This window comes from Oncorhynchus mykiss, chromosome 11 (assembly GCF_013265735.2).
Source record: "Oncorhynchus mykiss isolate Arlee chromosome 11, USDA_OmykA_1.1, whole genome shotgun sequence".
NCBI lineage: Eukaryota > Metazoa > Chordata > Actinopteri > Salmoniformes > Salmonidae > Oncorhynchus > Oncorhynchus mykiss.
In genome coordinates this window covers 25,857,322-25,884,163 of record NC_048575.1, presented here as the reverse complement: position 1 = coordinate 25,884,163, position 26,842 = coordinate 25,857,322, and the positions used below count along the sequence as shown (strand labels likewise).

At 41.5% G+C, this 26,842-nt stretch overlaps 1 protein-coding gene across 2 annotated transcripts in view; it reads right to left on the bottom strand.

The window, feature by feature from the left end:
- LOC110535542 (partitioning defective 3 homolog) overlaps positions 1-25,319 on the bottom strand; it is a 542,091-nt gene extending 516,772 nt beyond the window's left edge. For both annotated transcript variants that reach the window (XM_036935238.1, XM_036935240.1), the window contains exon 1: positions 24,648-25,319. In XM_036935238.1, the coding sequence (XP_036791133.1) occupies positions 24,648-24,767 (120 nt within the window). In that variant the 5' untranslated portion in view covers positions 24,768-25,319. The remainder of the gene's footprint in view (positions 1-24,647) is intronic.
- Between the last annotated feature and the right edge of the window lie 1,523 nt (positions 25,320-26,842).

The following is a 26,842-nucleotide window of genomic DNA, read 5'->3' as shown; positions in this document are numbered from 1 at the left end:
ATAGCTAAACAATAGCTAATTATTGTTTACGAAACTATTTCGGTAATAGTTCTGATACATCTTGGCATACTTCAGAGTTACTCTGAAATATTTACCAACATCAACAACCCCATCCCTCTGTCTGCCAGTCTATTTTCTCAACCACCCTCAGGGCATCATGCCACTTCAAATGTTAGAATACAGCTTCAGACAGTAGAATACAACTTCAGACCTCAGAACACAACTTCAGACGTTCAAATACGTCTTCAGACATTAGAATACAACCTGAGATGTTACGAGGACATCCAATAAGATGACTCAGTTCCTCCTCTGAATCATTCCCATGCTATGTTTGTTATGTTCACAGGGTTCTAGAGGGCAGTGTTGTGGTCCGCTAGATCAGATGAGGCCAACACTTCTCCTGGAGAGCTACTGGGTATGTCAGCTTTATACCCAACCCCACTGTACTGCAACACATCTGATTCAGCTCATCAAGGTCCTGGTGAGCAGTTCATTAGTAGAATCAGATGTGATTCGATTGGGTTGGAGCAAAAGCCTGCAAGAGAGGTAGCTCTCCGGGAGGAGGATTGGACACCCCTGGTCTAGAGCATTCCTAATCAATCATGACAGCTAGTCTCGAACTGTGACTCTGTCTGAGGGTCGAACTAAGGAGGGGGATAATGTCCTCCTGTCAAACAGTAACAAGGGACAGGTGGTGACTACACACATCATCCATCATCGCCAGGTCACATTGGGCACTGAATAATTTGGTATCGCTTTATTGAAAGCCCGCAGGTGTAAAGCATTATGATGCACTTACAGTATAATGCATTGTGAGACTTGTTATAAGCAGCATGTATGTGTTTACAATCTTATCCCGCAATACGTCTTTAAAAAAGAGGTTCAAACCCAGACCCTGAGAACAGGCTAGTGTTAATTCCCATTGAGGGAAGCCCTACTGTACTTTGATTATAAAGCAATTAAGCCCAAGACTGCCCAGAACTTTACTTGTACTCTGGTCTAAGCTGCAGCCTGCACAGACACAAATCCACTCCAAGACTGTGCTGTAGACTCACACCCTCCATCCTCCACTGCAGCACTGGAAGTTAGAGTAACCACATTTAGTACACCCATTCGTAGGACAGTGTTGCCTAGGTACAAATGTTTTCCGGGAGGGCAGCAATGACAAACATAGCTTATTGAATCTCATTATAGAATATGCATAAAATGCATCTTCCAATTGTAACGTCAGCCTATGCCAACACATTTGGTCTCAATAACTTTTTCTATTTTTTAATACCCTCAAATACTAAGTTAGGCATGCCTCATTTAAAAAAATGGGCCATCATCACTGTCAATCGTGAATGATAATTCTTATCACGTTTTACCGGTGAATCATCCAGTCTAACAGTAAACTACTTGCATCTGCATACTGGTCTTTTGATTTCAATCAGTTTCATGTGAATATACACTTAGATCTTATTGAATTACTGTCTCGTGAACAAATTATTATTATTATTATTATTATTATTTTAGCTTTTTCCTGGTGTTAAAACAGTATGTTGTTTCAATCCAAGCACATTCTGCCTGGGGGTGCGCACGATCCACTTTTGGCAGCATGAGAGAAAAGGTGAGACTCTTCAGCAAACCATCCTAAAATCTCATGAGAAATTAGGTGTTGTTTTTGGTCTAACAGTAACGTTATACTATGCTATTATATTTGTTTCTGTTAGGTAGAATACTACTGAATCATTATGTGATCTGGCGAGGCATTGATTCAGCTTTGATCAAACTTGACTAAACGAGCACCATTGTGAGAAGTGGCGGAGCAACACTCCGGTGCGCTCCAGCAGCCCTACACCCCTGCTCCCACTGCACCCAACGAGCTAATTGTAGCGCACGTAGCCTACTCTTTTGCCTCAAGCTAAATTTGGAGATGCAAAACGAGAGACCCCATGTGACTGTTTTATGAAAATCTGTGAATATTTGGCCATGGAAACATTTCTGGTTGGTCTCAGGGAATGTAAAACAGTTAGGAAGAGAGACTATTAAAATGGGATTATGTTAAGTAGCAGCAAATATGTTGAATGAGCAACTAATGAGCATGGAGAGACTCACAATTTTGACACAATTACCTTATTTATTCAGTCTAATGCAGTCTTTACTTAGGTTACATCTGTAGGACTTCAGAGGCACGCTTTTTGTAAGTAGTTAGTCCTGACTGTCCTCCAAATTTAGCTGGAACATAACCCGGATGGATTTGAGAAATGTGATTGGTTGAGGCCTACCTCTCATCTTGTGCCGTGCATGACCAAAAGTATGTGGACACCTGCTCGTCAAACATCTCATTCTAAAATCATGGGCATTTATATGGAGTTGATCCATGCTTTGCTGCTATAAAAGCCTCCAGTCTTCTGGGAAGGCTTTCAACTAGATGTTGGAACATTGTTGTGGGGCTTGCTTCCATTTAGCCACGCACTAGTGAAGTCGGGCACTGATGTTGGGCGATTAGGTCTGGCTCGCAGTCGTCGTTCCAATTCATCCCAAAGGTGTTCGATGGGGTTAAGGTCAGGGCTCTGTGCAGGCCAGTCAAGTTCATCAACAGATCGACAAACCATTTCTGTATTGACCTCGCTTTGTGCATGGGGGTATTGTCATGCTGAAACAAACCTTTGCCACAAAGTTGGGAGCACAGAATCATCTAGAATGTCATTGTATGCTGTAGCGTTAAGATTTCCCTACACTGAAACTAAGGGGCCTATCCCAAACCATGAAAAACAGCCACAGACCATTGTTCCTCCTCCACCTAACTTTACAGTTGGGGCAGGTGGCGTTCTCCTGGCATCTGGCAAACACAGATTCTTCCGTCGGATTGCCAGATGGTGAAGCGTGATTCATCACTCCAGAGAACGTGTTTCCACTGCTGCAAGCTTTACACCACTCCAACCGACACTTGCCAACCGGCATTGCGCATGGTGATCTTTAGCTTGTGTGCGGCTGCTCGGCCATGGAATCCCATTTCATGAAGCTCCTGACGAACAGTACTTGTGTTGACATTACTTCCAGAGGCAATTTGGAACTCGGTAGTTGGTGTTGGAACCGAGGACCGATTATTTTTATGCGCTACGTGCTTCAGCACTCGGCGGTCCCGTTCTGTTAGCCTGTGTGGCCTACCACTTCGTGGCTGAGCCATTGTTGCTCCTAGATGTTTCCACTTTACAATAACAGCACATAGTTGACCGGGCAGGTCTAGCAGGGCAGAAATTTGACAAACTGACTTGTTGGAAAGGTGGCATCCTATAATGGTGCCACGTTGAAAGTCACTGAGCTCTTCAGTAAGGCCATTCTACTGACAATGTTTGTCTATGGAGATTGTATGGTTGTGTGCTTGCTTTTATACACCTGTCAGCAATGAGTGTGGAGGAAATAGCAGAATCCACTCATTTGAAGGGGTGTCCACATACATTTGTATATACAGTTGAAGTCGGAAGTTTACATACACTTAGGTTGGAGTCATTAAAACTCGTTTTTCAACCACTCCACAAATGTCTTGTTAAAACAAACTATAGTTTTGGCAAGTCAGATAGGACATCTACTTTATGCATGACACAAGCAATTTTTCCAACAATTGTTTACAGACAGATTAATTTACTGTATCACAATTCCAGTGGGTTAGAAGTTTACATACACTAAGTTGACTGTGCCTTGAAACAGCTTGGAAAATTCCAGAAAATTTAAGTCAATTGGAGGTGAACCTGTGGATGTATTTCAAGGTCTACCGTCAAACTCAGTGCCTCTTTGCTTGACATCATGGGAAAATGAAAAGAAATCTGCCAAGACCTCAGAAATAAAATGGTAGACCTCCACAAGTCTGGTTCATCCTTGGGAGCAATTTCCAGACGCCTGAAGTTACCACGTTCATCTGTACAAACAATAGTATGCAAGTATAAACCCCATGGAACCATGCAGCCGTCATACCGCTCAGGAAGGAGACGCGTTCTGTCTCCTAGAGATGAACGTACCTTGGTGCGAAAAGTGCAAATCAATCCCAGAACAACAGCAAAGATCCTTGTGAAGATGCTGGAGGAAACATGTACAAAAGTATCTATATCCACAGTAAAACAAGTCCTATATTGACATAACCTGAAAGGCCGCTTAGCAAGGAAGAAGCCACTGCTCCAAAACCACCATAAAAAAAGCGAGACTGCACATGGGGACAAAGATTGTACTTTTCGTACAAAATAGTACAAAAATAGAACTGTTTGGCCATATTGACCATCGTTATGTTTGGAGGAAAAAGGGGGAGGCTTGCGAGCCGAAGAACACCATCCCAACCGTGAAGCACGGTGGCAGCATCATGTTGTGGGGGTGCTTTGCTGTCGGAGGGACTGGTGCACTTCACAAAATAGATGGCATCATGAGGGAGGATAATCATGTGGATATATTGAAGCAACATCTCAAGACATCAGTCAGGAAGTTAAAGCTTGGTCGCAAATGGGTCTTCCAAATGGACAATGACCCCAAGCATACTTCCAAAGTTGTGGCAAAATAGCTTAAGGACAACGAAGTCAAGGTATTGGAGTGGCCATCCCTATACCCTGACCTCAATCCAATAGAACATTTGTGGGTAGAACTGAAAAGCATGTGTGCATCATGAGAAAGAATAATTATGTGGATATATTGAAGCAACATCTCAAGACATCAGCTTGGTCGCAAATGGGTCTTCCAAATGGACAATGACCCCAAGCATACTTCCAAAGTTGTGGCAAAATGGACAAGAAAGTCAAGGAATTGGAGCGGTCATCCCAAAGCCCTGACCTCAATCCTACAGAAAATTTGTGGGCAGAACTGAAAGTGTTTGCGAGCAAGGAGGCATTCAAACCTGACTCAGTTACACCAACTCTGTCAGGAGGAATGGGCCAAAATTCACCCAACTTATTGTGGGAAGCTTGTGGAAGGCTACCCGAAACGTTTGACCCAAGTTAAACAATTTAAAGGCAATGCTACCAAATACTAATTGAGTGTTTGTAAACTTCTGACCCACTGGGAATCCTAACTGACCGAAGACAGGGAATTTGTACTAGGATTAAATGTCAGGAATTGTGAAAAACTGAGTTTAAATGTATTTGGCTAAGGTGTATGTAAACTTCCGACTTCAACTGTATAGTGTATCTTGTCATAAACACAACGTGAGAGACCGGTCGGAATGTCTGACCCAAAAACTGGACAGAGCAACTTTTTTTTTCTAAATGAGTGGCATTTGAATTTGTTGATCAAATGCGGGACATGATTGTTTGGTTGCAGGACGTGGGACAAAGGGACAAAATGCGGGACTGTCCCGCACAATCCGGGACATGTGGTCACCGCTCCCCCTACTCTAAGTACTGTATGCCCCCGTTTCTCCCAGCGGCTCAAGTTCATTCAAAAGAAACACATTAGCTGTGGTTCATCGGCTAGCTACTTATGAAGAATGGTGGTGCTTTGCTTGCTTGTATCATCTTGTGCTGACTTGTGCTTTATGTGCCTCCACTTACCATACATGATGTACTATGAGTCAATGTAGCTTTTACCATAATAACTTGAGGCCCACGTTCAGATATGGGTGCATAATGTCAAGGCAAAAGGAAAAGAGAAAAAAAAATGGAAGAGATTCAGTTGCAAAGTATAGAAGGTGGCAAGCTCGCCCAAAACCACTGACACACAGAAACACTGGATATTAAAAGGGATGTTACGGAATATATCAGGGAAACAATGACTAGTCAAACATTAGGCAAAGGAAAGCACTAGGCTCTCTGCTTGACGAAATAACAATAATGTAATATGACGACGTAATGGAGTCCAGACCAGGGAGAATTATTCACAAAAACAATTAGGGTTGATGAATAGAGGCCAATTCAAGGCGTCATTAGTCCATGTTTTACAGCAGTTTACAGCACAAAACTCATCTGGATCTGAGTTAAAGACTACATTTAAAGGGAGCTTATGGAAATTATATATCAACAGTAAAAATGTCCTGGAGGAAGCATTGCCATTTAAAGCAAAACTGCAATCCACAGAGGATAATTAATTAGCTAGCTAGTTCTCTGTGCAGTGATGGCTATTTTAGTTCCATTGTGTTCTTGCATGCTGTATGAGAGAGAAACAAACAAATTATTTTCAGACTAGAAGTTTAAGGAAAACTAAAAGCATCCCAATGCCAATAAATTCTCTTTGATGCTGCAATTAAAGTATGCAGTACATATTTATTTGGTACCAATTGGGGCCTTTTCAGCCTTAGCATGTAATTCTGTGCAGTTGGGTGTAGCTAGGTCCTCTAATAGCTAGCTCATGAATGTCAGCCAGTCCAGGGATAATTCCATCTATACTAATAACCACAGTGGATGGTTAAGTCCCAAATTACACCTTATTCCCTATGTAGTGTACTTTTGACCAGGGTCCATGGGGCTATAGAAAAAAGTAGTGCACCAATTGAATAGGATGTAAATGTGGACACAACCAATCTGTAATTAACAGTCTTTCTTTGATCAGACTGAAGGACTAAAACCCTCATGCTCAGACCCTGCATTCCAAACAAACACAAATCCAAGGCCACCTAGGAGAAAGAATCTAGCCTATAGTTTCTTTTGTCTCCTTCTCACAAAGATTTCATGTGAATGGAAAAACTGAAACTTCTCTTTGTGATGAATACACATGGATCAACCGGAGAGGACACAACAATAGGTTTCAGTCGGCTCCTAAAACATCAGCCACATCCCGTCATAGTAGTCCTTAATAAAATAAGGACACATTTTGAAATCATATTCAGAACCAGGCTTAAAGGGTCTGTGGAACCGCCCATGAAAGTATTCAGTATCGTTTGATAAAAGTTTAGGGCATCTACCGTACTATTTATACAAGCGTGTTTATTTACCTTGATCCCTCTATGAAACTACTGCAAGAGTTTCTGTGTAATCATTGGTGGGGAGTTGAATGACACTGAAGTCAACAGAGAAAGATTCACACAGTCAGTTACAAGGACACAGTCAGTCCCCTCTGATGATGACATCTACTTTTAACATCCGTATTGGATTATTCAGATGGTTCCCATATGCCCTTACATGGCATTCATGCTGCCTCCTGTAATAAACACAACAATAGTAATAGTATGGTTAGCCACATAGAACTTGTGCTCACACAGCCAACGTCTTACCATTTCAAATGACTTAAGAGGTTAAGCAAACAAGCTCACCTACAAGATAACCCAGTGCCTCTCTGCAGTCAGTGTAGGTCTGGGTTTAAAATGGAAGATACAAGGGTTGTGGCTAGATGGTGTACAGCTACGGTAAAAACAAGTTGCACGTTCAAATCGCGTCAGGGGGAGATTTTAAGCATTTTAGTGAACCTTAACCCTTTTCCTAACCTAATTATCCTAACCTGCTATGTTAATTATCCTAACCTTCTGCGTAAGTTCTCTTCACCTGCTACAAAAGGTCCCATCTGTCCATAGCTGTATACCGTCTAGTCAAAACCAGATACAAGCCATAACAGAAGTCAAGGAACATCGAATACAGCTGAGAACAGATCTGTGATCTTCCATTACTGACATTCATGCAGAGTGTCCTGGGAACTGAAAGACTACGTGATAACATAAACCCTATGTCCACAACGACGTGTGAAGGATGACCTTGGATAACAAGTGTTTGAGACCCTCTCTCAAAGAAAGTGTTTGCCGTGCTGCACTTGATGATCATACAGTCAAACACCCCTTCAAGCGCTTTCAAACTACTTTTGACTGCAAAAATAAGCTGTTGACAAAACACTGAGAATCACACCCACGACACCAAGGACTCGCCGTAACATGTTGAAACACCACCAACCACATAGTTGGCCTCTGCTACAACTTGTAGCTGTAGGCAGGACTCGCTATCTCAGGGAAACTAAAGATCAGAAAAACAAGACCGAGACACATACTCCTACACTTGAACCAAAGAGAGTGGTTTTCATTTACTAGGCTTCGGCCTATGCATTTCCTAATCCATGTGTTTGGGCTGGTATCAAAACCATGTGTACTATCCCTCCTTCTCGCAGACATGTTGTAATCATAGTGCACATGATTGAATGATTAAAATACCATTCAGGAATGTTTTCAGCTGGAACACTGGAACCATCTGAAGTATGAGAATCTCCCCTCGGTGATCAATAAAGTGAATATCTCAACGAAGCCATGCTAACTATCTCAGATGGCATGACAGATGATTTATGCTGGTCAATGTACAATGGCCTAATAACGTTCTACTCGATTCTATCTTATCATTAGAGCAAAGTGGACTCAGTCAGGATAGTAAGGAGGAGAGGAGGACTGAGATGAGCCAGTGGTTAGCTCTGTGGTCCACTCCAGCATATCATGTGAACTCTCAAACTTCATTGGGCTCATGCTGCCATGAAACAGGAGCTGGACTCTGAGGCCTCTATCTCTGTGTTTCTCGCTCGCTCTCTTTCCTTCCTTTGTCTCGCTCTCAGTCTCCCTTCCCTGCGTCTCAAATCAATTCAATATACTTTATTGGCATGCACAGTAAAACATTTCAATGTTCAACGTAAACACATAACAATTATGGTCCAACAAGGCAGGAATATACTCGACTGATAATAATTATCATTGCTTGGTTATTATGTCTCCTTTATAGTTATATCTCGGTCTGTGCTGTCTGCTTCCCCAGGGGAGAGGGCTTCAGCAGCCTTGACATTATTCAATGGAAAAGGAATGTGTATATTTTAAGGGCAGTAAAGCAGCCTTCCAAGTTAAGACATGCTGCACGCAAAGCATAAAACTGTCAAAACAGAGCCTTCAGAACGTGTCTAGAATGTTCCGTGTTTTTCCATTGTAGTGACATTAACAAACATAATACTGGCATTTGCCTGAAACGCGTATCATTCAAAGACAAGAGCCATGCTCTCAGTTCCGTTTTAAAGCATTTCGAGTCCAAGTATGAGTGATGAACTCTTCTGTGGGAATCGTTAGTCCTTGCTGCAGGAAACACAACAGTGGCCAAACATTCTCTGAAACCAGTCACTGGTCTTTGAAACCATTCCTTCTTTCTCTCCCAATAACACCACATCCCAGACAGAGCCCTTTTGACACTACAGGAAGACACCAATCAAATAATTGTTCTACTGTATCTCACCAGAGCCAAACCTTGGAGAAAGCCTGTTTTGTGTTTGAAAAGGTACTTAGAAAACCGAGAACCACTTGACTGGGAGAAGAGTAGGTTATACATGTTATGAAGTCCTTTAAAAAAGGTACCCTTTAAATAAAGTTGCCATTACTAACCAATACTGTGTTAAAGCCTTGGGTGTCAAGGCTGAGTTTTGCTGTCTGGCTGAATCCTGTGCCACTATTTGGGTGTTTAGTTGTGCTGCTCAGTCACTTTGCTGAACTTTCCCTCTCTCGGTTAAGTACATTTACCCAGGCTAACCCAGAAGCAGTTCCATTAACAAGTCGTGTTCTTCCCTTTCCAAACAAACCCACGCTATCTGATAATGACTCACCTGTGAAAACGGGAACACTGGGGTTGGGAGGGGAAAGAGCGAGGGAGGTCAGAAACGTCAGTACGTGTGTGAGTGTGAGTGAGCTCTTGACAGCCACCAGGATTAGTGTTACTGTCTTCCAAATCTCAAGAGTGCCGTTACCTGGGCAACAGTACAGAAGGTAAACCTGGAGTGCCGGCATATCTGATAGCTATCATATCATTCAGCCTGCGCTCTCTCTCACTAAACCTGTCCCACCGAATAAACAAAAGGTTTAAAAAGGTATGACATCCAGGCACATTATTTATCATCCAAACATTCTGCGGGCTGTGAACCCCGACAGAAAATCCATTCATGAATTTCACATATATTCTCATGTGAAAACATGTGACAACATGCAAAAGCAACATGTGGCATGAAACTACAGGCGAAAACATGATCTCGTGAAATAAATGTGACATCGTGACGAAAAATTTCAACATGTGATACCATGAAAGTACAAATTTGAGCATGTGAAAACCTGATCGACTATGGAATAAATGTGACAACATGGGGATCCACGTTAGATTTTTTATTTTAGGAGTGCCATCTCTATGGAGACAATTTGAGTTTCAAATAATTGGCGCAAAATAAAAAAATATATATATATAAATACACACACATTACCGTTCAAAAGTTTGGTGTCACTTAGAAATGTCAATTTTCTGTCCATTAAAATAACATCAAATTGATCAGAAATACAGTGTAGACATTGTTCATGTTGTAAATGACTATTGTAGCTGGAAACGGCTGATTTTTCATGGAAAATCTACATAGGCGTAAAGAGGCCATTATAAACAACCATCACTCCTGGTTTAAGGTCTTTAAGGTCTCTGGCAGACATTTCTTTCCTGAAGATGTAGTTGAGCCAACCCCGGGAGGGCTGCATCATCTGAGGAAGGGGGCAGTGCCTCTTCTTTTCCATTGGAACAATTATGTTCTTCCCTCAAGGCCGAGTGTTTAGGAGAAGAGAGAGAAACGGAGCTCCGACCATGCAGAGGATGGTGAAGATGAAGTTGATGATGATATGGACTGCTCCCAGAACCACAAATACTGTGCTGTACCTGAGCCAGCAGCAGTTGACTTGGCCTGGTCTGAAAAGGAGATGCAGACTGAGATCGCTAGGCTTGGGAGAGAGCTGGTAGTGATAACTACTTCTGACAGTCTTGGTCTGCAGTGGTTTGTGGGATCAGATGAAGACATAGAATTCTACATTAGGAAGGTTGATGACTCTAAACCAACATAACCTATTGTATGCTATCAATAGGTAGTTAATGATGAAATATATGCTATTTCCGAGTCCTTAACAGTCCTCTTTTGTTTAATTCTTCCAACAGATTGTAGCTTTTTGGAGACTGATTCAGCCAGCAACTGCCAAGCTTGTGAGCGTTACTCAAGCAACAAGAGCCACTCAGAGGAATGAGGTCACTCTTCCATCCAAGTACTTCATAAGAGTTTGATTGTTTTCATGTACTAAATCACTTGAAACGTTGTGTTATCAATAACATTTTGTTTTGCGAATGTGATGCATGTTAAATGAAATACACAACAATACACACTGGGTGTACAAAATATTAAGAACACCTGCTCTTTCCATGACAGACCGACCAGGTGTATCCAAGTGAAAGCTATAATCCCTCATTTATGTCACCTGTTAATTCCACTTCAATCCGTGTAGATGAAGGGGAGACAGGTTAAAGACGCATTTTAAAGCCTTGAGACATGGTTTGTGTATGTGTGCCATTCAGAGGGTGAATGGGCAAGACAAAAGATTGAAATGCCTTTGAACGGGGTATGCTAGTAAGTGCCAGGCGCACTGGTTTGTGTCAAAAACTGCAACGCTGCTGGGTTTTTCACGCTCAACAGTTTCCCGTGTGTATCAAGAATGGTCCACCACCCAAAGGACATCCAGCCAACTTGACACAACTGTGGGAAGCATGAGAGTCAACATGGGCCAGCATCCCTGTTGTACGCTTGACACCTTCTAGAGTCCATGCCCCGACGAATTGACTCTGTTCCGAGGGCAATTTAATTATTTAGGAAGATGTTAATGTTTTGTACACTTAGTGTACATCAAATACAGACACGACACAGATAGTCAACCTCCTGAAAACATTATGCCGCTGCATACAAAATGGCCGCGCAAGTCCTATAAAACTAACAACCACTGTGATTCAAATGTACAGCAATGACAACGATTACATACGTTGACTGTGTTTACTGATACAGGCATTGCAGCCAGTGGATGAGCTACTCCTCTTCCTCACACATCTCGCTCTGGGGATGAAGGACAGAGACCTGAGCCAACACTTTCACCCCTCTACAGTCAGTAGGATCATCATCACCTGGGCCAACGTCCTCTACACGCTGCTCGGAGCAGTGACCATCTGGATGTCACGGAGAGGAAGTGAAAGCCAACTTGCCGGAGGAATTTAAAAAGCTAACCAGGCACGAAGTCATTGTTGACAGCACCGCTCTTCTGCTGCAGAGTGAGACGTTCTCCAACTCCAAATCCCACTGCACAATGAAGGGCATTAGTGGGACTAGCTCTTCATGGACAATCACCTTTGGGTCCGCACTGTTGTGCAATCAGTTGTTTGCTTCAGCGTCGAGGGAAAAGGAGCGAAATTTGACTACTCATCGTTTATATCGATGCTGATGAATTTATATGTTGTACTGATATTGACATGACATTTTGATTCAACTATTTGTGATACTGAATTTGACATGTTATTTTAAACCTCGATTATCATTGGATTACTATTTACCAGTTGTGAATAAATATGTCGGCTTAATTCTTATTTACAATGAGGGCCTGCCCAAAACAATTGTGCGTGTCCTATGGGACTCCCAATCACAGCCGGATGTGATACAGCCTGGATTTGAACCAGGGACTGTAGTGACGCCTCTTGCACGGAGATAGTGCCTTAGACCGCTGCGCCACTCGGGAGCCCCCAGCACCACTTAAATATACAGTGCCTTCATAAAGCATTCATAGTAGGTTTACTGAGATTTACTGCCTAAAACCACCTCAATAACTGAAAGAAACCTGTAAATTATAATAAATGTATATGAACAGCATGGCGTTACAGAGAACTGTTCAATTATATTTCAATCAATTTACATAGACCTCAGCCAAGTACATTTAAACTCAGTTTTTCACAATTCCTGACATTTAATCCTAGTAAAAAAAATCCCTGTTTTAGGTCAGTTAGGATCACCACTTTATATTAAGAAACTGAAATGTCAGAATAATAGTAGAAAGAATGATTTATTTCAGCTTTCATTTATTTCATCACATTCCCAGTGGGTCAGAAGTTTACATACACTCAATTAGTATTTGGTAGCATTACCATTAAATTGTTTAACTTGGGTCAAATGTTTCAGGTTGCCTTCCACAAGCTTCCCACAATAAGTTGGGTGAATTTTGGCCCATTCCTCCTGACAGAGTTGGTGTAACAGTCAGGTTTGTAGGCCTCTTGCTCGCACACATGCTTTTCAGTTCTACCCACAAATGTTCTATTGGATTGAGGTCAGGGTATAGGGATGGCCACTCCAATACCTTGACTTCGTTGTCCTTAAGCTATTTTGCCACAACTTTGGAAGTATGCTTGGGGTCATTGTCCATTTGGAAGACCCATTTGCGACCAAGCTTTAACTTCCTGACTGATGTCTTGAGATGTTGCTTCAATATATCCACATGATTATCCTCCCTCATGATGCCATCTATTTTGTGAAGTGCACCAGTCCCTCCTGCAGCAAAGCACCCCCACAACATGATGCTGCCACCCCCGTGCTTCACGGTTGGGATGATGTTCTTCGGCTTGCAAGCCTCCCCCTTTTTCCTCCAAACATAATAATGGTCATTATGGCCAAACAGTTCTATTTTTGTTTCATCAGACCAGAGGACATTTCTCCAAAAAGTACAATCTTTGTCCCCATCTGCAGTTGCAAACCATAGTCTGGCTTTTTTTTAATGGCGGTTTTGAAGCAGTGGCTTTTTCCTTGCTGAGCGGACTTTCAAGTCATGTTGATATAGGACTCGTTTTACTGTGGATATAGATACTTTTGTACCCGTTTCCTCCAGCATCTTCACAAGGTCCTTTGCTGTTGTTCTGGGATTGATTTGCACTTTTTGCACCAAGGTACGTTCACCTCTAGGAGACAGAACGCGTCTCCTTCCTGAGAGGTATGACGGCTGCATGGTTCCATGGGGTTTATACTTGCATACTATTGTTTGTACAGATGAACGTGGTACCTTCAGGCATTTGGAAATTGCTCCCAAGGATGAACCAGGCTTGGAGGTTGACAATTTTATTTCTGAGGTCTTGGCTGATTTCTTTAGATTGTCCCATGACCTCAAGCAAAGGGGCACTAAGTTTGAAGGTAGGCTTTGAAATACATCCACAAGTACACCTCCAATTGACTCAAAAGATATCAATTAGCCTATCAGAAAAAAACTATTAGCTCTTGGAGTCCCATGCAGGAAAAGCTAGACTAGAATAGCTTGTTGGATATTATTTGTTTTCGCAATTCTTATACCAATAAAGCATTCGAAGAAGGACGCAAGCTCGTTTGCTGAATGTTAAATACAGCAGCCAATAGAACTCACGAGTAGTTTGAAAGCGCGATGGCGTTAGGCTATAGCAGTTATTTATTGAGACGCATAACCATTCAATCTTTGTGAAGAGTAGTGAAATCCTGATTTATTCTCAGGGTGGAACATTTGTATAACACCGGGAAAATATTTAACCCCAATTCATACCCCTTGACTTGTTCCAGATTTGGTTGTGTTACATCCTGAATTCAAAATGAATTAAATAGGTTTGTTTTCTCACCCATCTACACACATAGCCAATAATGACAAAGTGAAAACATGTTTTTAGAAATGTTTTGCAAATTTATTGAAAATTAAATACCTAAATATCTAATTTACATCAGTATTCACACCCGAGTCAATACTTTGTAGAAGCACCTTTGACGATTACAGCTTTGAGGCGTCTTGGGTATGTGTCTAACAGAAAATATGGGGTATTGTGTATAGATGGGTGAGGAAAAAATGATATTGAATCCATTTTGAATTCAGGCTGTAACACAACAAAATGTGGAATAAGCCAAGGGGTATGAATACTTTCTGAAGGCACTGTATATAGACACACAATACAGATATGAGAAGGACCAGAAAGAAATGTCAAGCTAATAGCTGCTAAATACAGGCAACCAATGGCTAAAAACAGGAAGGAGTTAGCCGGAAGCCAGGAAAAACACGCTCATCCCCCGGCTAAACTGGCCTCCACGTCAAAAAGAGTACCTAAAACTTGGTGCGGAGAAAAGATTTCTTAAAGGAAATTGGAAAAAAAAAAATGGTCATCGCCAAGACAAGAACCAAGAGTGAAAATACATTGTTTGACCAAATACATTTAAAGATTGGATGCAAAAATCAACTGAATGCAATTCAACACGTTTGAATTCTAAATATTTTCATGCAATTCAATATTTTTTACATTTACATTATAACATTTTCAACTTGCATTACTTCACTTTCACTTACAATAAAATAAAGAAAATTACATTATTTTTTCTTTTGGGACAATTCATTTGAACTCACTTTTTCAAATTGAACTCACATCTGCATTGCTATTTTAGTTATTTGTTAATCTCACTATTGATTTCATTTACTTATTTCAGCAATTGGAGGTATCACTATGATAAATATAAAATAATTGTTCTTGTGTATTTCTAACAAAGCAGATTTACTTTACTTAAGTACAACGTGTAGACTAGGAATACATGTGAAATCAGTCTTTGACAGACATGCTGTAGTGGCGTAGCAGGAAGATCAGAATGCCGTGAACCAAGAGGTTGAGAGTTCAAATTGCTGGTGACGACATGTTGAATAAGAATTACTGTATTTAGGGGCTCCCGAGTGGTACAGTGGTTTAATAAGGCACTGCATCTCAGTGCTAGAGGTGTCACTACAGACCCTGGTTTGATTCCAGGCTGTATCACAACCAGCTGTGATTGGGAGTCCCATAGGGCAGTGCACAATGGCCCAGTGTCGTTAGGGCTGGGGTAGGCTGTCATTGTAAATAATAATCTGTTCTTAACGGACTTGTCTAGTTAAATAAAGGTTAAAATAAAAACATACACAATGTAATCATGTGTGTAAAATATATATGTACAAAAGACTGTTAAAAGCACTGTTGTGTGTATCCTAACGACTCATTTACATTTGCAGTGTATCACCTGTGAAATCAAATTTAAAAAAATATGACTATTTGAACATTTGAATCCATGTGTGAAAGGTTGTGATCATGTGAAACTTCATGTGAAATATCACGACGTGAAGTGTTCCAAAAACACATGATTTCATGTGAAATATCACGACGTGAAGTGTTCCAAAAACACATGATTTCATGTGAAATATCACGACGTGAAGTGTTCCAAAAACACATGATTTCATGTGAAATATCACGACGTGAAGTGTTCCAAAAACACATGATTTCATGTGAAATATCACGACGTGAAGTGTTCCAAAAACACATGATTTCATGTGAAATATCACGACGTGAAGTGTTCCAAAAACACATGATTTCATGTGAAATATCACGACGTGAAGTGTTCCAAAAACACATGATTTCATGTGAAATATCACGACGTGAAGTGTTCCAAAAACACATGATTTCATGTGAAATATCACGACGTGAAGTGTTCCAAAAACACATGATTTCATGTGAAATATCACGACGTGAAGTGTTCCAAAAACACATGATTTCATGTGAAATATCACGACGTGAAGTGTTCCAAAAACACATGATTTCATGTGAAATATCATTATTATTTTTTTAAACATTTACATATGCAAAACCGTAAGGAATGTGTAACCTTCACTTTAGCTCTGTGTGTGTGTGTGTGTGTTGCATTCATAGCTACTGCGATCCTCAACAGTTCAAGGTAATGATTACCCCTGCCTGTCTCAGCCCATCAGCTAACACAACAACAAGAATCAGGATTCCTTCATGCAAGGCCATGGGTGGGATAGAAAACACTGCTTTCCAGAGTTCCTGTTTGGCATGTCACTCTGTGTAGGCTTTCCTGGAGCCACACTATCCTAATACACTCATTTAGAGACTGGCTCAAACAGAGGGACGATAGATTGAACCTCACTCTCTGTCAAGGCCAACTTGGTTTCTGAATGGCTCAATGCATCAGGGATTGTTTTTGTCATACTGGGTCCAGGAAATGGAGAGAAATGACAGCAAATCAATACCAATCCTTTTTATAGGACTGTTTGATTATGTGACAAACAAGATAACATTGAGATCCCAAAATGAAATAAGCCCAGTGTAGGCCTTTCTGAGCTAGTCTGTTATATGTTTAAAGGGCAATCTTTAAAGGCCCTGTACAGTCAAAAGTGAGATTTTTCTGTGTTTTAAATATATTTAGACACTACGGACGATGGAATAATACTGTGAAATTCCCGTTTAGTCTAAGAGCCGTTTGAAAAGATTGCATGAAATTTCAGGCTGTTTTGGTGGGATGGAGTTTTGGCCTGTCTAGCAGTTCCAAACCTCTCTGCCAATAACAGCAAGTTTTAGGTTTCCCCTCCCCACTCAGACCACACCCAGAGAGTCCGAGCTAAATTCTTGCTTGAGAAATTGCTATTTTCTAAGAAGCTATTTTAGGGTACTTAATTCTTACCCAGAAATTATTTGATATTGAGATAAAAACATCTGCATTGGACCTTTAAGGCTAACTATCATGTACAGTATTCAGCATTAGTATGTATTACTATACACACCATTACAATCGAAACTTAGCAGATCTATAGTCTTGCTGACTGACTGACCACTCAAGAGAAATCCATGATTAATGAGGGCATGTAAATGAAGAGAGAAACAAAGTCAGTCTTCAGAAATATTCAAACTCTGCATGACCAGACCACAGCTGGTGCCTTTATAATGCTTACATGACTCTCTGATCCCCATACTGAACCATATAGACCCACAGATGAATAACTTCCACCATGTGTCACTTACAGACCCAGGAAGGACACAAACATCATTCTGTATTCTGTTTGAATGGGAAATCTACTTGAACTGTGTTTATTTAGAATTCACTGCTTTATGAATTCAAATTATGGAGCATTCTATATGTGCCCTCTACAGCGTCTCCTTTTTCTGTAATGGAGTATAATTGTAGGGTGGAGCAGGTTGAGAGCTTCAAGTTCCTTGGTGTCCACATCACCAAACTATCATGGTCGAAACACATCAAGGCAGTTGTGAAGGGCACAACAAAGCCCATTCGACCTCAGGAGACTGAAAAGATTTGGCATGGGTCCTCAGATCCTCAAAAAGTTTTACAGCTGCACCATCGAGAGCATCGATCACCACCTGGTATGGCAACTGCTTGGCTTCCAACCGACAAGAGGGTAGTGCGTACGGCCCAGTACTTCACTGGGGCCAAGCTTCCTGCCATCCAGGACCTCTATACCAGGCAGTGTCAGCGGAAGGCCCAAAAATAATGCCAAAGATCAGCCATCCTAGTCATAGACTGTTCTCTCTGCTCCTGCAAAGCAAGTGGTACCGGAGCGCCAAGTCTAGGTCCAAAAGGCTTAACAGCCTCTACCCCCAAGCCATAAGATATCTGAACAGCTAATCAAATGGCTACCCGGACTATTTGCATTTTTTACACCCCACCCCCCATTTTTACGCTGCTGCTACTCTGTTAATTATCCATGCATAGTCACTTTACCTACATGTACATATTACCTCAATTACCTCGACTAACCAGTGCCCCAGCACATTGACTCTGTACTGCTACCCCCTGTATATAGCCACTGTTATTTTATTGTTGCTCTTCAATTATGTTATTTTTCTTCTTCTTTTTTTTCACACATTTTATACTTCAGTTTATTTTAGTAAATACTTTCTTAAAACTGCATTGTTGGTTAAGGGCTTGTAAGTAAGCATTTCACAGTCTACACCTGTTATATTTTGAGCATGTGACAAATAACATTAGATTTTTTACACACTGTACTGCTCAATCGGTTTTTAAAACGGTCTTGTTTGAACACGACATTCTGTTTTTGCAACAGTTTCACTCCTATTATTTCACACACGCCTATCAATTCACAAAGTAGATGCTGCCTGTAGCCTTTCCATGTTCCAGCACTAGTTCTCAGAGAGGAAAATTGCCTTGAATGATGTTTGACCCGAACTAAAAACAATGACTAGTAATGCAAATTGGATCGCATTAAAGTTTTAGCTCACGTCTCACCACGGGTCTGCAGTGCACATCCTCTCTTGCTGGGTAGCTCAGCTCATGATTTCTGCAGCAGCGAGGACTGTGTTGGAGACTAAGGCACCATGCTATTCCCCTGAAAGGAACTAGCACGGAAGGACAGGAGAGTGAAGAGCTTACTTAACCAGGTGGAAAGAGCACCGGGTACCATTAGGGGATAAGACTGTGTGAAAGCTGAAGGGGACAAGAGGTTGTCAGGTTCGTCCTTTAAACTAGCCCCCTGTCCCTGATCATGTAGTGAAAATGAACAAGGCCTATGAAAGTGTCCAAAAAAATTGCACCGTATTACCTACAGTATAACGTGCCCTACTTAGTGCATTACACTATGGGCCCTGTTTAAAAGTAGTGCATTATATAGGGAATAGGGTGCAATTTGGGACTCAAATGATTTCTTCTTGACCACCGTTGTATCAGTGAGGAAACACGTCATCATACTATGGGGGCATATTCATGGTGGTTCCAGTGATATAAGGACATAACAGCTAATTAATTAGCTATATCATTACCATAATGTCCCCATTTGTCAGTTGTAACAGCTCTGACATAACTCGAGTGCTTCGGTCTTATGTAATGAGGTGACGAACCAGAGCCAATGAGCAGAGCACTGACATACATTCCACTGGCTCATCCCAGTTTCCCTAGTGGTGTTTCACAGGCAGCTGACTCTCTCCTAATTCCATTCACTGGCTGAGAGTAGCCAAGGATTACAGCACAGCATTCCCACATTTACATCCTGACTGGAATATCAAAGGAGAAGTACAATACAGTACAGGGATGGGATCAATTCCATTTCAATTCAGGAAGTAAACTTAAATTCCAATTCAAATGTTCCTCATGGGCCATTCCTCTTATGTCCTGAATTTAAATGGAATAGACCTCAACCCTGTACAATTTACTTCCTGAATTGAAACCCCAACTCTGTTATCCACAGGATTGCTGCCGATTCACAGAATTGCTACAGTACTCAGATCATGAATGCTTCCCTTTGCCTCCCTGTTGTTTTCAGTCATGGAAAGCCTAGATATTTCAGTCCACTCAAGTTGCATCGGGTCTAAGGACATCCAGGAGCCAGTCTGGCTGGGCTCTAGAGGTAAAGGGTCATTGGCTGCCTCTGGGAGGGGTGAGGAGGCAGAGATGACGGAGCTCATTCATCCAGAACAGGATGTGAGACATGTTGGTCTAGGAGACAAAGGGAGAATTCTGAGTAGGGCCGTAAGGACACATACGGTGACAGTGTTATGAGGGGCAGGTGGAATAGGCCAAGTGTAGCCCCACAGAATTAAAATGCCATGTATTGCCACACAGAAACACTGTCCTTGATTCCTTAACGATGCACTGCAATAGCAAATGTAAAGACACAGAGAATTAGGGGTACAAAAGATTCCAACCACCATCTAAACGTCCACATCGAATATGAACTCCTGACCAACTGAGCTTTGTTAACCTAAAAACCTGTGATCTCCCCAGATGATTCCACCGCATGTGTTATAATGGTAATCTATTTATTTACGTAGCGGTCTCCATGCTTAGTCACCATTATGAGGTGTAAAAAATAAAAAATAAAAAATTTAAAAAAGGGATGATGCATGGGTGTCTGTCACACACACAAGCTGATTTGAAGATGAAAGACAAACAGAGCGCCTTTTAATGTGGCTCTTCGGGCCAGGCACTGAGCCACATGTCACTTCACACGACAGCACTGAAGCCCTGGGTGAATATGTAGCATCATAGCGTTGTCCACCTAACAAATGTTCTCACCTCAACATTTCAGCTACTCCTGTCCTAACAAGTCCAGACTCCACATCATATCGTACGGGTAATTATGTCATTTCATGAAAAAAGGGCATGAATTGTATGGCAACACTGCAAACGAGTCAAACAGGTTGGTGATTCTCCACAGTTCACGACATACAGCATTTATGAAATAGGCCCACCACATGTGATGTTTCCTCGCCAGAGCATTTTCAAAACACATTTTTAAAATAAATACTCACATTGTGACACATTCAAGCAACTATTTTCCAACAAAAATAAGCATTTCCTGAGAATCAATAGATTCATGACTTACTCACTGAGCAGACTCCATCCACCACAACAGTAAAAAGTGATATATCTCAACTCCTACACTGAAGCCAAGTGCTTCTTGAAAGCCAAGGACAGCATCAATTAAAAGCCCATGCTTCATGACTCTGCATTCATTGGCTGAGGTTAAGAGTCCTTGAGTAGGTAATTCACACAGCCAAGTGGTACTGTACCACTGAGAATGGGGAAGCCAAGAGGTTGGCCCCTACTAAAGCAGCCTGCCTGGCTTTTCTCCTCCTGCTGGGACGATAACACACAGCAAGAGACTGACTCGGTTTGATTGGGTTCACCACTGATAGGCACAATCAGGCTGGGGCTCAGGAGGAGAGAGCATCTGCATGCCAGATACCAATCAGTCAGTCTGACTCTTAATGTTATTCAGAATGGGCAGCATAGAATAAAACATGTATCGTGTTGCACAGACATTTCTGTAACACACAGTCTCCAACCCGATACACCCCACATGCACAGAGCAGCAGCTACATTCACACTCAGACTGTTAAAAGGCATATCACATAATCAGCACAACCGGGACACGTTCAGAGGACGCGTTTTTAATAACTTTAAAATGTAAAAAAAACAAAAAACAATCATAAGAAACAGATAAACTTGAATTTCCCATAACCAATATGAGAGAGAGTAGAGCAGGGATCATCAAATAGTTCAGCCGCGGGCCGATTTTGTCCTTGAGCGGATGGCCGGGGGGCCGGAACGTACTTACAAATCATTTGTAGACTGCAAATTGACCGCAAGAAGCCCAAACAGATTTAAAATCTGACTAAAACATCATTTTAAACCTGTTATATATCTATTCTGCATGGGAATACTTTGGAACAGATTCCCTACATTAAAATCACTTGGAGATGGTTTGCTGGTGTTTTTACAGTCTTCTGTCCAATTATTATTTACTTTTTTATAATCATTTTGCACAGAAACCCTGTGAGGCCTCTTCAGTTTTGTATTTATTCCGGATCCCCATGAGCTGTTGCCAAGGCAGCAGCTACCCTTCCTGGGGTCCAATCACATTTACATACAATAAAACACCACATTATTACCACTCTACCATAACACATACTACCTTTCAAAAGTTTGGGGTCAATTAGAAATGTTCTTGTTTATGAAAGAAAAGCACATTTGTTTTCAATTAAAATAACATCAAATTGATCAGAAATACAGTGTAGACATTGTTAATGTTGTAAATGGCAACAACAAAAAACCAAGACATTTCTAAGTGACCCCAAACTTTTGAACGGTAGTATATCTACAATACAAAATCAATAATACAGGAAAATAACAATAAATGGATGTGTGTGTGTGTGTGTGTGAGAGAGAGAGAGAGAGAGTGTGTGTTAGCATGTGTGTGTGCCTGTGTCTCTTCAAAGTTTGTGTGAAGTCTCTCTTCACAGCTTCAATGGGCATAGTACCAAAGCTCAGGTTCCATTGTGTTAAGCCCTGGCAGACTCATCCGGATAACAGTCTTTTTAGCTAACTGTCCACTCCTGTCATTTGCCAAACACTTGTATACAGATATTTGGCAAATGACAGGAGCGGCAAGGAGTGGAACTTTATCTAAAAACACTGGTACCCAAGGCTACCGACAGACCAGGCTACCGGCAGACCAGGCTGCCTTAAAATAGTCTAGCGTTGATAGAGGGCAAAGTGGAACTCCAAAGGGGAAACCTACACTTGCTGGATCAATGGAGCAGTCGCCTTCATTCTGCTGAACCATGGAAAAGGAGCAACCATGTCCGACCAGGGGAGTGTGTTAGCGTTTGTGTTACAAGTCAGTGGAGAAGGGAGGGAGGAGTTCGTATTTATATGACCAAAGTCATTGTTTGACTTCGCACTGCACAGCATGTGCTGAAAAGCATGTGCTGAACAGAAAGTGCCCTTCTGTGTATAATGAGGTGTCAAGATGTGAGGTAGGTAGCCAAACCAAGAGTGTATGGTGCCTGAAGCGACAGCACTTGAGTGTGCAAATGTATATTTGTGTAAGAAGTTGTAATTTAAGAGACATGGGCTTCATAAAATTGAATATTGTGGACAAACTGGTTCAATCTAGAGTTAACCTCTCAGAAGCCAGGAAATTTGACAGAGGGACCATTTTGAGACAGTTTTCCTTTCTCTCTGACAAGCAATTCAATAACGAAACAAAAAACATTTTAAAACATAATTCAATCTTAAGCACTCCCCAACCTCATTCCTGTCCTCACCGTAAAACCAACCCTTCTACCCTTCCTCATACCTTCTCATAGCCTTTCCAGCCATGTCCTCCCTCTCTCTGGTAGAGGGAAAATGTTGAACAATTTTCCATGCACAAACAGCTCCCTGTAAATAAATATATTTGCAATACCAGCTTTGGTTCACCAAAGTATATAGACAGAGCTCTGTTAAATGAAAAGGTCCCAGTGATGTGACTCCAATAGTAATGTTGTCACACATTGTTCAGGGGCCAGTCAATGTTGGCACCGGCCATAGCAACAGTAACACATTTGAATTAATTCAGTGGTAATTTAATTTAATGAGCCTAAACCTGACCATTAAAGTGCCACAAAAGGACATGCAATCAGGCCCTATTCAGCCCTGGGCTAAAAGCCTGGCACACTGACACTTAAAAACAAGAAGCCTTTTAAGAGTATTAATAACAGATGCTTAGTGTTGATAGGCTACTTAAATTAAGGAAATAATGGAAACAAATTTCGAAAATGTGAAGGATCCCTTTCTGATTACATTACTCATGCGAGTGTTCTTGCTAAATAACATGTGGGAAGATGGATCAGTCTGGGCACCATGGACTATGAAGTTCAAGAAGTATACACTAGTCTAGACCATGCATGTATGAACATAAACGTAAGTGATTCATGTTTTAAACATTAGTAAATAACGTGGCAAACTCTTGAGTAAATGTAAGCTAGAGTGCAGTTGATTAACATTTGGTAGCCCAGGGCTATTCATGAATATGATAACATTACAATCTAGACTATAGTTGATAGGCCTTTGATAAATAAGCACGTCAATAGTAGGGTAGGTTAGAAATAAATATTGCAATATGAGTGCGTTTAATTAGACCAGTTCCAGAGGAATCCAGAATAATCGTACCGTACAAACACACCCCCCACCTCCGCTCCAGGCCCTGCCTGCGCAATCCAGGAAGCCTGGATTCAGGATTCTAGACCGGTGAGAACGTTGCGTTGTGGCGCGAAATGACACCTTGATTGATAGTTGTCAATCACATTCACCGTCCGATACTGTTCATCAGTCCAAAGCACGCACGCACACACGAGCTTCTTGTGATTGTACCACAACACTGCTCTAGCATCGTTGCCATAACATCTGTGGACGAATGCAATAGCATTGTTATACCCTACACTTTTTAGGCTACCGCCAGTTTAGACGTGAGGACTCGCTTATATAAGTTTGACAACATATTTATCTTTTGCACCTAATGTTGTTGTAACATTGTTGGCACAGTTGATACAATGTTCACATTTTAGGATTTGCTATCTATGGGCTAGGCTAGGGCAACTTTGTGCATCGCCCTGTTTTTAGCGCCACTCCACGTCAATCATGTCGTTCAATCAATCAATCATTCAAACAATAATGATTTTCTATATTCCCCTTCCCCATCTTTCTCTAAGAAAATCGCCATATTGAGTAAACTGCACCAGCCTTGCTACAATGTTACCGCAGAAGAACAAAAACACCCATTGCAAAAATTCATTAAAAAAAACACTTCCTACCTTCGCAATAGCCTTTTTATATCTCATGGCGGCTTGCTCGATAAGACTGCGGACTTTAATAGTTCCATTGCCACAAGGAACCACCACCCTGGTTCTCCCAAAACACACTGTCACTTTCATATTAGTTCCCGAATCCCGATGTACTTCCGTTGAGGTGTATTCCTCACTACTTTGTAGGATGTTCCAATTATGAATTTCCTTTGGTGTCAAAAAGACTGTATTCCAAACAAGCAGACCGCAATAATCTTCATCGTCTCTTCATACCGTCTAAACGTTAACGTTTTACCGACCACCTGTTCTCTAAAGTGTTCCAACTACGATCCTATTCCTTGGACGAATAGCCTGCCTGCATCGCGGCAATCATACACAGCACAGTGCTGGGAGGGTGGCGTGACTGGAGTCTCTCTCCCCGCGCTGGTGACCACGAGTACTGTGGTGACTCACCATGAACCGAAACTTCCCAAGTCTCTTTCAGAATTCCATGTGATAGTTAGTAGTAGTTGGAGCCGTGTGTCACCGCTGGGCATTTTACTATGGACACGTCATGTATTCTGAACAAAAATCTAAACGCAACATGTAAAGTGTTGGTCCCATGCTTCATGAGCTGAAGTAAAAGGTTCCAAAAATGTTCCATACTCACAAAAAGCTTATTTCTCAAAAATGTTGGGCACAAATTTGTTTACATCCATGTTAGTGAGCAGTTCTCCTTTGCCAAGATAATCCATCCATCTGACAGGTGTGGCATTTCAAGAAGGCAATTAAACAGCATGATCATTACACAGGTACACCTTGTGCTGGGGACAATAAAGTGCCACTATAATGTGTAGTTTTGTCACACAACACAATGCCACAGGTGTCTCAAGTTGAGGGAGTGTGCAGTTGGCATGCTGACTGCAGGAATGCTACCAGAGCGGTTGCCAGAGAATTGAAATGTTAATTTCTCTACCAAAAGCCACCTACAATGTAATTTTAGAGAATTTGGCAGTACTACCAACCGGCCTCACAACCGCAGACCACATGTAACCACGCCAGCCCAGGACCTCCACATCCAGCTTCTTCGCTTGTGGGATCGTCTGAGACCAGCCAGCTGATGAAACTGAGGGGTATTTATGTCTGTAATAAAGCCCCTTTGTGGGGAATAACGCATTCTGATTGGCTGGGCCTGGCTCCCAAGTGGGTGGGCCTATGCCCCCCAAGCCCATGAAATCCATAGATTAGGTCTTTATTGATTTTGTTTTTACTTTAACCTTTATTTAACTAGGCAAGTCAGTTAAGAACAAATTCTTATTTACAATGACTACCCCGACCAAACCCTAACCCGGGCGACGCTGGGCCAATTGTGTGACGCCCTATGGGACTCCCAATCACGGCCGGTTGTAATACAGCCTGGAATCGAACTAGGGTCTGTAGTGATGCATCTAGCACTGAGATGCACCACTCGGGAGCCCAAATTTCAATTGACGGATTTCCTTATATGTAACACACTAAAATCGTTGAAATTGTTGCATATTGTGTTTATATTTTTGTTCAGTCTATTTTCGTATATTTTAGCCTATTCTGTTCTTTTCAACATTATTCTGTTATGTTCTACTCTATTCTATTTTCAATAATACATTTTTGGAAAAATGATCAGGTCCTTAAACAGTCTCTTAATGTGCAAGAAAAACATACCGGTCAAGACTGTTGAAGTTTTAGATTTTTTATTTTTTTGCTCGGGTCAGCGCTTCCAAGTTTACTCTTACCTCATTATAATAATACACCAATGTCAGTGACCTTTACACCATAGACAATCTATTTTAGGGTAAAAAATAAATACATCTCTAAAGCTCTGTCTATGCTTGCCTAAAAAGGTGTTTAATGGTCTCAATTTGAACAGTTTCTCATGGTATGCACATTTTTGTAAGCACATATAAATATTCCTCCTCTCCGGTAGTAGGGCTATGCAATAGCATATATTGGGAATCGCGAATTACTTATTGGCTTCAGCCCATGCCTCCTACAAGGAACACAGGCCATTGACGAATATCCTCCCTCTCACTCAGTTTAGGACATTTTTTTCCAGGACGCACCAGTTGGCCGCTCTCTGTCAGCTCTGCTTTCATGAATAGATATTCTGAGTAGAATCCAGCCAAGTATTCAGTTGTCTAAATTGCAGCGCTAATGGTCCTGATCAGCAGAGGGACGGCAGATGGATT